Source organism: Dipodomys spectabilis, unplaced genomic scaffold, assembly GCF_019054845.1.
Source record: "Dipodomys spectabilis isolate Male_0828 unplaced genomic scaffold, ASM1905484v1 ptg000015l, whole genome shotgun sequence".
Lineage (NCBI taxonomy): Eukaryota > Metazoa > Chordata > Mammalia > Rodentia > Heteromyidae > Dipodomys > Dipodomys spectabilis.
Genome location: NW_024870692.1, coordinates 11241584 through 11254934, shown reverse-complemented (window position 1 = coordinate 11254934; position 13351 = coordinate 11241584). Strand labels below are relative to the sequence as shown.

The 13351-nt window shown below is 41.5% G+C and overlaps 1 protein-coding gene across 3 annotated transcripts in view; it reads left to right on the top strand.

The window, feature by feature from the left end:
• The first annotated feature begins 239 nt into the window (after positions 1 to 239).
• The window catches only part of Slco5a1 (solute carrier organic anion transporter family member 5A1), a 119482-nt gene continuing 106370 nt past the window's right edge, over positions 240 to 13351 (top strand). For all 3 annotated transcript variants that reach the window (XM_042666262.1, XM_042666254.1, XM_042666272.1), the window contains exon 1: positions 240 to 1161. In XM_042666262.1, coding sequence (XP_042522196.1) covers positions 240 to 1161 — 922 coding nt within the window. The remainder of the gene's footprint in view (positions 1162 to 13351) is intronic.

Below are 13351 nucleotides of genomic sequence, written 5' to 3'. Positions count from 1 at the left end.
CAGGACCCTTGGTCCCCAGGGCGCGCGACTGCGGATCCCTGGCGCCGCACCTGCGCTCAGGATGCCCCCGGCGCCCACTTGCTGGTGAGCTGCCCTGCGGCGCAGCGCTGCGGTCCCCAAGCCGCGTCTAGAGTCGGCACGACGGGGCGGGCCCTGCTTCGGCCCCTCCTCGTGCGGGTGGATGAGAAGTGCCAGAGCTCTCGTGTGCCATCAGCGAGCGAGCTGTGATTCGGAGCGCCATGGACGAAAGGATTGGGCTGCAGCCCCCGGCTGGAGAGCAGCAACTGGAGGCACCGGCCACCGTGGACGCCGTCGGGGGGAAGTGCGGGCCGGAGACTTCAAGGTCTACGAGTTTACCGTCCCTGAACAGCGCCTCCTGCCGGCCGAACCCTAGTCCTGCGAGTGTACTCGCCAAGCCAGCCCGGGAGGGTGTGCGTTCTTCGGGCCACCAGGAGCTGAAGCGAGGCCAGAACCCACTGACACTCAGCCCCTCGGCCCCGTCCACTTCGGCAGGGATGGCCGGGCTCGTGGACTGCAACCACAGGATGGACGTGAGCAAAACCGTCTCGGTGTCTTCCACCCTGGCCCCACTCCAGGAGAGAAGGTGTCTCTATGTGGTCCTCACGGATTCCCGCTGCTTCCTGGTTTGCATGTGTTTTCTGACCTTCATCCAGGCCCTAATGGTCTCCGGGTACCTGAGTAGTGTCATCACCACCATCGAAAGGCGCTACAGTCTGAAGAGTTCCGAATCGGGGCTGCTGGTCAGCTGCTTTGACATCGGGAACCTGGTGGTGGTGGTGTTTGTCAGCTACTTTGGTGGCCGAGGTCGGAGGCCCCTGTGGCTGGCAGTGGGTGGACTTTTCATCGCCCTCGGGGCCGCCCTCTTCGCCTTACCTCACTTCATCTCTCCCCCATACCAGATCCAGGAGTTGAACGCTTCAGCCTCCAACGATGGCCTTTGTCAGAATGGCAACTCCTCCTCCACCCCGTTGGAGCCTCCCCCTTGTCCCAAGGATTCGGGAGGAAACAATCATTGGGTCTATGTGGCTTTGTTCGTGTGTGCACAGATTCTCATTGGAATGGGCTCCACTCCTATCTACACCCTGGGACCAACTTACTTAGATGACAATGTCAAGAAAGAAAACGCATCCTTGTACCTAGGTGAGACTTTCCCCTTCTCATGGGTTTGACTCACATTGAATCTTTCCTGAATAGAACTGAAAGCTTCTTGCCCATTTTCAAGTAGAGTGAGCAGTGAGGTTCGTGTGTGTGTGTGTGTGTGTGTGTGTCTGTGTCTGCTGGTATTGGGCTTGAACTCATGGCTTTGAGCTCTTGCTTGGCTTTCTCCCCCACTCACTCAAGACTAGCACTCTACCACTTGAGTCACACCTCCACTTCCAGCTTTTTGTTCTGAGTAGCTAGGATTATAGGCATGAACTACTAGCACCAGGCTAAAGTTTATTTTATGTTATGTTTTAGCTTTGATTTGGTGGATTTTCTGTTTGGGGGAGAATCAAAAAGTTGAGAATTCTAGGAACTGACTTTCAGACCCATCTTATTCCTGTCTTTTCTCCAGGGATGCATCTCTCTCTCTCTCTCTCTCTCTCTCTTTCTGCCCATGAAATCTCTACTAGTTGCTGTCCTTAGAACTTACTTCAGGAAGAAAGGAATAACTAACATGTGAGGTTTAGAATTACTGTTTTCATTTACTCTCATTCCTGAGTAGCCAGATCACAGAAGGCATGCTTTATTCACCCCATGCATGTATTCCTTACATATCACATGCCTGGAACATAAAACAACTATTCCCCAGCCCCAACGAGAGCAGATGACTAAGTTATGTTCAAGCAACAATGCAGGTTATAATACTCAAAGCTATTGTGAGTTGCAGCCCCTCAGTGACATGACCTTGAGAAATTCACTTCTGTCTTCTGAAGAGCAGAGGCTCTGAGATTTGTTGAGTTGACCTGAAGATACTTGGCTTAAGTATAGGTAGCTCATCTGAGGCCAGAAAGTTATTGTTGAGGCTACTTTACTTCCTAGAAATAAATCAGTGTGGTTGTTAGCACCTCTCTGTAGCAACTGCTCCTTCCAAATGACACAAAATATTTTTTTTGTGTGTTACTTGTGGCCACATCCCCAGCTCTTTTGCTTTTAGTGTGTCTTTTCATAGAGGATCATCTATTTTCGCCTTAGGTCCTCCTTAGCAGTTGGGAGTAAGCCACCATGCCTGCCTTGATGAAGCTGTACCTCTAAAGAGATGAGTAGGTCCAGTATACTACAGGAGAGGTCTGCTTTTCTGTTTCTGTACTGGAGTCCAACCAAAACTTAAAGATCTTACTTTATAAAAAGTTGAAATAGTAAATAATCAAATTCCTGCTGCATTTCATAGCTTACTAGCTGTATGCTGGTAGGATCTTTGATATGGAATAATAAGGTTTTCAAAGGAAAGTGAAAAAGAGACCCAGTGTAAAAGGGATAACCAAGCCTTCTGTCCTTAGTACAGCCATCAGTCCCAGAAGCTGTTAGAGGGGGTACTGGACTCGCAGGAGTCTCCAGGAACTGACTCAATGCATCAGGACAGAGTTTGATGCCATTCTTTATGATTAAATATAAGAGAAAGAAGTTTCCATTCTGGACAGAGAAGAAGAGTATCTTGCCTTTATGAAATTTGCAAACATACAGAAAATTTGAAACAATAGTATAATGAACTTCAGTATAACAAATCTACTCACTGTCTAGATTTGTAATTGTTGTTCTTTTTGTCATGTTTACTGCATTAATCTGTGTGTATGCATGTGTGTGTGTGTGTGTGTGTGTGTGTGTGTGTGTGTATGTGTAGGTGGGGATTAAGCCCTTTGTCAGCATTAAGGCAGCTCTGAGCTTTAGCATATATCTAAAAATATGGGCTTTCTGGGGATGGGGTATAGCTCATTGGCAGAGTTCTTAAGTTTTGTAAGAGGCTCTGGGTTTGATTCCCAGCACTACCAAATAAAAATACTTTTTTACATAATTTCAAACACATTGAAATTTTAAGAAAGCTAATAATCATTAACCTAATATCATAACATATCCAGTTTAAATGATATTTTTCTCAACTATCTCCTTAAAGTCTCTTATAATTACTATTTAAAAAGCCAATTAAAAAAAAAAACCCTTCATTGGTTTAAAAAAAAAAAACAATGGAGGCTCACACATTGTCTTCGGTTGCTTTGTTTGTAGCCTTTTATAACCCAGAACAGTGTCTCAATTGTTTTTCTGCCTATGGCATGGATTCTTTTGAAGGATAAAAGTAGCTGACATGTAAAATGTTCCATATCCTTGGCTTATCTGATTATTTCCTGATGGTATATTTACCTTGTTCCTCCAAGCCTTGTATTTCCTGTCTATTGGTAGTTCATACCAAGGCTGGATTAAATTCAGAGAAAAGTTCTGGCCAGCTGGGGGCCAGTGGCTCATGCATGTAATCCTAGCTACTCAGGAGGCTGAGATCTGAGAATCAGAGTTTGAAGCCAACCAGGGCAGGCAAGTCTGTGTAACTCTTCTCTCCAATTAACCACTAAAAGCTGGAAGTGGAGCTGTAGCTCAAGTGGTAGAGTGCTAGACTTGAGAGGGAGAGGGGGAGGGAGAGAGAGAGAGAGAGAGAGAGAGAGAGACAGACAGACAGACAGACAGACAGACAGACAGACAGACAGAGAGAGAAAGACAGATACAGAGACACAGAGAGACAAACAAAAAACAAGCCAACTCAGGGAGAGTTCCTAGCCCTGAGTTGAAGCTCTAGCACCCGTACCAAACATACAAACCAACAGCCTGCATCCCTGTTCCAACTCACCTTTGGATACATGGACACAAATTTCCATCAAAAGCACAGGCAAACTACAGAGTACCTACTAAAGATCCTGAGATGTAACTTCCTGGAGTGTTGCTCACCAAGAAGAGAAACAGCAAATGCATTTTCACATTGTTGATTTAAAAAATCAACAATGATTTTATTGTGATATTTACATACATGTGTACAATGTACTTTCACCAAATGTATTCCTCTTTAAGCCTTTTTCTTTTAATCAACTTTTATCAGGTTTCATTATGCTATTTTGGTATATATATACGATTATACACACATACACACATATAGGTAGATAGAGATAGAGACAGAGAGACACATATACACATACACACAGAGTAGTTGGTTCAATTCAATGTCCATCATCTGCAAGTGTATTTTGAATACATATTCTATGCTAGCCACTGTGATAGGTGTAGGTGTGTGTGAGAGAGTGTGTGTGTCCAGTATAGGCAAGCACTGTCACAAAGCCTCTTCAGTTCTGTTCTAGTCTTGAGAAGAGCAGAGATAGCACACAGGCTCAGCATTTGAAGAGTTTGCAATGGAATGGAGAAACATGGCTGACTCAAGCATGGAATATGCCATGTCTAAGGGGAGGAAAGTTGTAGATATGATATTTTCTTTTCTTTATAAAAGATAGTGATTCAGAAAATTCAATGAATGCCTTAGGGCACATCCATCAGGAAAGCCATGAGAATTCATTCTGCTTTGTATGAAATGAATGTCAGTAAAAGCTACTGTGGTTTGATCATGAGGAATCTTAAATGGATGATTTTGTTTAATGTTTTCAATGGATTTATGAAATGGAGGCTCTTCGGTCTAATGTAAAGATGAGGAAACAGGCTCAGAGTGTTAAAGCAACTTGCTTAAGGGGCATCAAGCTAACACCAGAACCTCGGGCTTCCTCTGCCTCTGTGACTCTGGCAAGAGGTCTGGAGAGCTCATGGAAACTAGAGGTTGTGTCACATTCAAGTGTGGGTACAGTGCAGAGGATTTAAGAACTGGTCTGAAGGAATGGAGACATGATCCAAACAAGATTGTTCTCAACATTTTGAGGAAACTTCCCGCCCCCCTTTCTTGGGACAGGGTCTTACTCTGTTGCCTAGGCTGGTTTCAAACTCTTGATCTTCCTGCTACATAGCGCCTCTGGAATGCTGAGATTAAAAGTATGCATCACCACCCTTAGCTCAAAACTTTTGAAAGTCAAGTTTATAGGCTACTTCTGTGCATATTAAGATCAGAAAGAATACTGTGTTCTTAGAACATGGACAGTGTTCAACAACTATGATGCAGATTTTTTCCCTAAGAAATAACAGTTAAAGTATCTACTATTGTTCACAAAACTGCTCTTCTGGTCTCTTGTATCTCTCCTTTTCTTAACCTTTCTGTCAGTCTGTCTAACTTCTCATCACAACCATACAAGAGAGAGAAAGAAAGAAAAGAAGGAAGGAAGGGAGGGAGAGAGGGAAGAAGGAAGGGAGGAAGGAAGGAAGGAAGGAAGGAAAGAAAGAGAGAAAAAGAAGAAAGAAAGAAGAAAGAAAGACAGCAAGCAAGCAGGTGACACAAAAATAATTACAGGCAGGAACAAATATTTGAAGTAATGTTAAAACCATTGAAGAGGTGTAACTGAATATCTTAGACTTCTAAAGGTTCAATGTTAGAATTCTGGCAGCACTCACTGTAGGAAAGATGTGGTCCCAGAGGAGAGATAGCTGGGATTACACTAAGCACCCTGGCTCTCCTGTGTGGACAGAGGCTTTATGTTGGCCTGCAACATTGAGAAAGCTTTGTAGGATTTAATAAATAGTAGGGTCAACAACCAGACTATGACTTGTAATTATATCTCAAGGAGAAAAAGGATATGTGAGAAAGGATGATAATAGCAGGTGAGAAAAAAGAAAAGGGTGCATTTATTGAATAAAAGATCAGCGCTTCAGTTGGATGATATTCAAGATAAATGATTGGAATAGACTGGCCATTGGCCCCTCCATCACGGGTCCCCTTCTTTAACTACCAGCCCTGACATACCTCTAAGAGGGAAGGGTTGGGATTGGTTTAGGATCTTAGAAAGAGTCCTGGAGGAATAGGCAGACAATCTGGATTTTAGTTCCTTTCTATGAATGACTTGGGTCTTTAGACAAAGCTCTTCTCTTCTCTCAGTCTCAGTTTTCATTGGGGGTGATTATGTTCCTCCCTCAAGGATGTTCCCTGTCTATTTTAGCTAACATGATTTTGGAGATGCAGGTGTGAGGATTTTCAGCCTTTAAGTAGAGGAAGGCAGGTAGGACAAACTGTGTTCAGTGAGTGCATAGTAGTTTCTACCATATTTGCTACACTACTGTGTTTTCCCTTTTGCCTTGGTAGCCGGAAATTCAAGACTTGGGTTTTCTGATCAGTATTAATAACCTGTCTTCTATGTCATGTGGCTTTACTAAGCACTAATTTTTCCGATTTTTTTTGGTAAATTTTGAAGGGGCCCCCCAAATAGCATCCTTTTCCCACACTTGAGTTGTGAGTTAATTGAGACATATGACAAAGGATTATAAATGTGTGAACCAAAACACCACTTTTTAAAACCTCAATAGAAGTAAAGTCAAAGAATGTACCGCATGTCATCGAGCAAGTGGGTTTTCTAACAGTCACAGAATCCCATGGATGTGCCCATCTAGCCCTGGCCAGAGCTGCTCTCCCCAGTTGGTGTTCATGAAAGCCAAGGAGCAGGGCTGAATTTTTATATCTTTTGTGTGTGTGTGTGTGTGTGTGTGTGTGTTTATTTAGTTATTCCCAATAACTAAGGAGGAGGAGCTAAGCTGATATATACCTGTTTATTTCAACTTCATTTTCATTTATCATACATTTCCCTTCTGACTGAGAAGGGGCATGGAGAAGGCCAGAAGGAAACATTGAGAGTGGGGATTCATATTCCCTGCTTCGAATTTTTATTGGCTTTTAAATTCAACTTGGATTTTGCTTGTCCCTCTTACAATGTGCTTATTTTTGTAAGCTACATAAAATCCTTTTTGGAAGTAGGCTCTGTACAAATCAAGAATAAATAGAAAAAAATAGTCTTCACTGAAAACTAATTGAGGGAGAATGATGATTAGGGGATTTAAGGACATTATTCCAGGACACACAAAAAAAGCTACTGAAATGGCACTGACTGGCCCACATGCTTGGAACTGTTTATCTGTGTCAGAACAAATGGATCTTATCTATACTTAGCAGTGATTGACTTTAGACCAACTAGATAGTAGACATTTTTGGCCTCCAAGATAAATTTATCAGTTTAAGATGTAGAGAAACAAGCAATTTCATAGGCTAACTGAGCAGCATAATCTCCATTCTTTCTTCTCCTTCCCTTTCCCCTTCCTCTTCCCCCTCCATCCCTCCCTCCTTCCCTCCCTCCCTTCCTTCCTTCCTTCTCTGCTGGTCCTAGGGCTTGAATTCAAGGCCCAAGCCTTGCTCCTAAGCATTTTTTTCTCAAGGCCAGTGCTATATTTCTCGAGTCACACCTCTACTTCCAGTTTTATTTTGGTAAATAATTGGAGATAAATGTCTCACAGACTTTCCTTTCGCAGGCAGGCTTCAAACCATGATCCTGAGATCTCAGCCTCCTGTGTAGCTATGATTACAGGCATGAGTGAGTCACCAGTGTCTGGCTTGCATAAAGATTTCTTTTTTACTGTAAAAAAGTCAGTTGGGTACACACTGATTTATTCAACCAAGCCACAAATAACAGGAAACAGCCTTTCTAGTGGTTCTAGAAGTTTTTTTTTAAGCTAGTACAGTTTCAAAGCTTGCTTATTTATTTCTGAGAATTGAATTCAAGGTCTTGTGCATGCTAGGCAAGTGCTGAATGATTGAGGTAACACCTCCAACTAAAAATGGTTTCTATGCTTTTTCTCTTTGCTTTGCTACTAATTCTTTTATCTCTGTTGTTTGAAATTCCTTCTGAAACTTCAATGCTCAGTGAATTACCAAAGGCTCTTGGTGATTCTATAAGTCAGAGTTGGGCCTGGGATTCCTCATATTTACTATTATCCTAGGGGAAGCCATTGCATCTGGCCTAAGGTCTACATTTGAGCACAAAGGATCAAAAGATCAGAGATCATGATTCTTTTTCAGGTGGAAACTTTGCTGTGGGCTTGAAGTGAGAGCTCCCATTGGTAAAATCATTGCTGGTAATGGTTCTGCTTTGTCAGGAGGAATTTTGCCATCTCTCAAGATGTTGGATGTGGGTGCTTCATATTCTTTGGCTATTTCTTAGAATTGCACAGTTATCTGATATTACAATCACTGAGGAGGTTAGTGAGAGAGATGACCTGGAACAAGTGATGTTCATTTTGGTATGAATAATGGGAGGACCATTGTCCATCCTTCTTCCTACCGGAAGGTTCTGTGCAGTTGCATTTTCCTTCTCTTGGAACTCTTCTCTTAAACTCTTGGTGTCAGAGATGAGCCTGGAAGCCATGTGGGGGAACTCCAAGTCAGGGAATAGCATACAGACTCACACACTTGACTACCCTCTTGTTCTTATGTGACAACTTACAACATTATCGGGAATTAAAGTTGGTGACAGATCAATCAATGTGTTTTGGAAAATGAGGATGAGAAGTTATTTTTCTGGTCAGACAGGAAAGGAGGTATACTGGGCCCATTAGCTGAGAGTTTTGCTAACAGTAGGAGATGTATCCTAGAGGTCATCTCATGTAATCCCACTTTTTCAAAATGATTAGTTGATAGGCAAGAAAAGGCAGACTCCAAAAGATGACAAGATTTGTGCTATGAAAAAGACTATAGTATTTCCTCAAAAAAATTAAAAGTAGATTTGTCATATAACCCACAGTCCTACTTCTGGTATATGCCCAGGAAGACTGAAAAGAGTGTCTTGGAATAGCAGCATACCTTTGTTTAAAAGCAGCAGAGTTTACCCTAGCCAAAAGATGAGCATTCAGTTTTAAAAAGGAAGCAAATTCTGACACCTAGTATAATAATTATTATAATATTAAGCTAAGTGAAACAAACCAGCCACCTAAAGACAAAGCACTATATGATTCTACTTGTAAGATATTTAAAGTAGTTAACTTCATTGAAACAGAAAGTAGAGTGGTGGTTGTCAGGAGCTGGGGAGGAGGGGAATTGAGGAATTAATGGGTATAGAATTTCAGTACTGCAAGAAGAATAAGTTCTGGAGATATATTGCACAATAATGCTCATATACTTGGATGAACCCATGAGTCTATATTTTAAGAAGTCATTATTGTATATATAGAAATTTGAATAGTCCATATCCTTGACTGTAGATTCATAGCTCTGTAGTATATCCAAACTTCCAGCACATGCCAATTAATAAATGTCTGTACTTTATGCAAATTGCTTTTTCAAGTGTGTGGAAATATTTATTGCTTTGGCTGTAATTAAAAAAAAAGAATTAGGGGGCTGGGAAGATGGCTCAGTGGTAGAGTGCTTGCATCACATGCATGAGGGCCCTGGGTTCGATTCCTCAGCACTACATAAGCAGAAAAAGCCAGAAGTAGCGCTGTGGCTCAAATGGTAGTGTGATAGCCTTGAGCTGAAGAGCTGAGGGACAGTTCAGGCCCCGCGATGGAAAAAAAAAAAAGAATTAGGGTTTTAGACAACGGAGGAGGCAAAGCAGGTTTTAGAGTGTGAACTTGAGGGTGAAAGTCTACAAGGAGAGAGGGAACCTATGTGGAATTTTGGGTAGTTCCACCAGGTCTTGTGGTAGTGTGGTGGGGTGCTGGGATATTTGCAGTTGGAGAGTGGATTCATGTTAGTGCATTCTGTCATGTTCTGTCAGAGAATTGTCCAATAAAGTATTGCAAGTAGAGATGTGTAAACTTTTTCTTTTTTTAAACCTTAAGCCTTCAACTTATTTTATTTCTAAAGTATTCTTTTAGATCATAAACAATATTAATAAAAATTCCCATGTTATAAAATCAGAAAAGCATTGAACATTTGTATGGAGGAAACTCAGGAAAATAATATCTTTGTAAGCCAAAATCTTCCAGCAAACAAAAGATGGGAAATTGAAATTGTTTGTGCAATGCTCATTGCTACATCTTTCCTCAGTAGGCACTCTAGTCTCTATATGACCTTGTATTATTAGTAGATTATAGGAGGTAGTGTAAGTGCTATAATGGATTATTTTTAGTGGGTGCAAAAATATTGAGGCCTTCATGGTTTCTATGGTGACTTCAGTTCCCATCAGTTAAAAACAAATTTTTAACCATGGAGATCTTCTGAATTATATTCTTGATGTTGGGAATACTGAAACCCTGGTGTGTGTGTGTGTGTGTAAGGAAAGTGGATATCACCCCAAACAATCCTCCTACATCGGAGCTCTCTTTTATTTACTTCAGTAAATAAAACATGGAGGCAAGGAATTCTGGAAAACTAGAAAGCAGTTAATCAGCATTCTGAAGCACACCTCACCAGCCAGATAATTGGACTTCTAGAGCAGATGTAGGATGGATTTAATGAGGAATTATAAGGCCTAATTTCTTTTAAAAGTTATATATACACACATATATATAATATATATGTATATATCCAACTTTGATGTGTTTCCAGTGGGAGTCTAACAAGAGTGTTATTCAGCAAATACTGTTTTTAGCATTTAAAATATACCAGGCATTGTGCTGAATACTTGCTTATTTTATTTTATCCACAGAGTAACTGTACTACAGCTCTCTTCTTGTGCTCCAGCTCCCTTACCCCATTTTATACAGAGAAAAGTGAGATTAAACAATTTGGATAACATCATATTAAAAGTGGCAAAACCAGGATACAAGCCAGAGAAACTGTAACCGTTTATCTTATGGAGACGAGGTAGAAGGGAAAGAAAAGTTCATAAGCTTCTGGTGTGACGGTTTTTTAAAAAAAATTTCAACATCTATAAAGAAGTTGGGGGCTGGGGAGGTGGCTTAGTGGTAAAGCACTTGCCTTGCATGCATGAGGCCCTGAGTTCGATTCCTCAGCACCACATAAGCAAAAAAAGAAAAAATAGCCGGAAGTGGCGCTGTGGCTCAAGTGGTAGAGTGCTCACCTTGAGCTGAAGAGCTGAGGGACAGGGCCTAGGCCCAGAGTTTAGGCCCCACGACCGGACCCAAAAAAAAAAAAAAAAAAAAAAGAAGTTGGTAAGACGAATGTTCTTAGATTTCTGACATTTCTTTTTTTTGCCAGTTCTAGGACTTGAGCTCAAGGCCTGGGCACTGCCTCTTAGCTTTTTTCTGCTCAAGGCTGATGCTGTATTGCTTGTGAGCCATAGCTCCAGTTGTGGCTTTTTGCTGGTTGATTAGAGATAAGAGTCTCAGGGACTTTCCTGCCCAGGTTGGTTTTGAACCATAATCCTTAGATCTCAACCTTCTGATGAGCTAGGATTATAGGCCTGAACACTGGCACCTGGATTTCTGACACTTCTTAAGTTCCCCAGTATTATTTTGGTTCTATGCTTTTAACAGTTCTATACGTGTGTGTGTGTGTGTGTGTGTGTGTGTGTGTGTGTGTGTGTGTGTGTGTGTGTGTGTGTATGTGTGTGTGTGTGGTCCTGGGCCTTAACCTCAGGGCTTAAGGACTGTCCTTGAGCTTTTGTGCTCAAGGCTGGTGCTCTACCACTTGAGCCACACCTCCACTTCTGACTTTTGTGGTTGATTGTAGATAAGAGTCTTGCAGTTTCCTGGCTGTGCTAGCTTCAAACCAGTTTCACAAAGTTTCCTTCCTGGGTTGGCTTCAATGCGGGGTCCTCAGATCTCAGCCTCCTGAATAGCTAGGATTTTAGGTGTGAGCTACCAGTGCCTGGTTGCATTTTCATTTTGACCTGATACTGTCTTCTGAAACTGTGGACTCAGGTCTGAAGAGGACCTGTAGCCTGGCTTTCTTCTTGAGCCATCAAAAGTACTTTCTCTCCACATCATGCTCTGGTAGACTGACCTAGGTTGCCAAGTGACAACTGTCTCTGGGGAATCCAGCATTCCTTTGGCTCCTTTTTCTGGCAGCTATGTATCACCTGATGGCAAATTCTATCCCCACCCCCCCCAGGAGTTGTGATTGCTTGTAAAACTGTCACCATGTCACCATGCAACAATGCTAATCCCTGTTACTGAATATAACTTAGGTAGGTGGACATTACTCTTGCTTAAAAGTAAGAGCCTTTCATGTAATTAATATTTTCAACAGGATGGGATTCCATAATTTGCCAAAATTGAACTATATAGTTCCCAACTTTGCAGCATGTGGGAATTCTTAGCTGTAATACTTAACAATAACAATGGATTTCAATCTTTCCAGATGTTTCCTTATATTTTTGTCCCTGACTTCTTATGGAAGGCATGGAAGTTTTAAGATGTACTTGTTTTTAATAAGGGGCAGGGAGAAATTTAAGAGAATAAGACTGGGTTGGGATGAATCTCAGATCATCAACTTCCTGGCTGTTAATCAGTTTCTGATCAACATGTAGCGATGAACTAATGATTCTTACTTGCAAATTCTCTTTGTATTATTGGGTGAAAGATATTTGTCTAGAGATATGCTTATGTCTCTGGTGTTTCATTTTGTCTGGAAAGCTGAAGCGTCCTGATTTGAACTCCATTGTAATGGCTTCCCTTTTGATGAAGGATAGCAGCAACTTCTAACTGTATGTAAACCTTCCCCAAGAGAAGGTGGACAAATGACCTATGACTTATATTCAAAAGTATGTAAATCTTAGAATAATGATTCTGAAAGTCAATATTGAAGCCTCTTCAGATGCCCTTTGTTATTTCATTGTTGTAAAATGCTCAAAAGAAATTTGTCTTAATTTCTTTAATGAAGATGGTGGAGGACAGAAATAGCTAAATGCAAGCTGGAAAAGTAAATGCATTCTTCTGAACCTCTGAGTTCAGTGTTCATGGTGATGTTCTTCACTGTGCACTGTCTTTTCTGGTGCAGTCCAGAGAGGCTGTGGGCTATTTACTTATTCATTTATGTAAGGCTCATAGCTCCTTGGAAACTATTTATTTAGAATTTAAACTTTGTAGTCATCCAGTTGTAGAAATAAGCTATTAAATTCAGCTATTTTAAAATTCAACATAAATTTAACTGTAGTTAGTGATATGACTTTGACCAAACCAGGAAGTTTTTAAGTACTTTTGTTTCCTTTTCTGTAAAAGCTGTCTTCTTATCTAATCTATGATTTTGGAAAACATTGTTTAGGGATTGGAACCACGGGACAAGGTGTCACTGTACTGTATTCTGAGTTTCTTTTTATTTTGTTGTTGGTCATGGGGCCTGAACTCTCCTGGCCAGGCGCTGTCCCTCAGCTCTTCAGCTCAAGGCTAATGCTCTACTACTTGAGCCACAGTGCCACTTCTGGCTTTTTCTACTTATGTAGTGCTGAGGAATCGAACCCAGGACCTCATGCATGTGATGCAAGCACTGTACCACTGAGCCACCTTCCCAGTCCTCTATTCTGAGTTTCTATAATTAACTCAGAGATGAGCTCCTAAT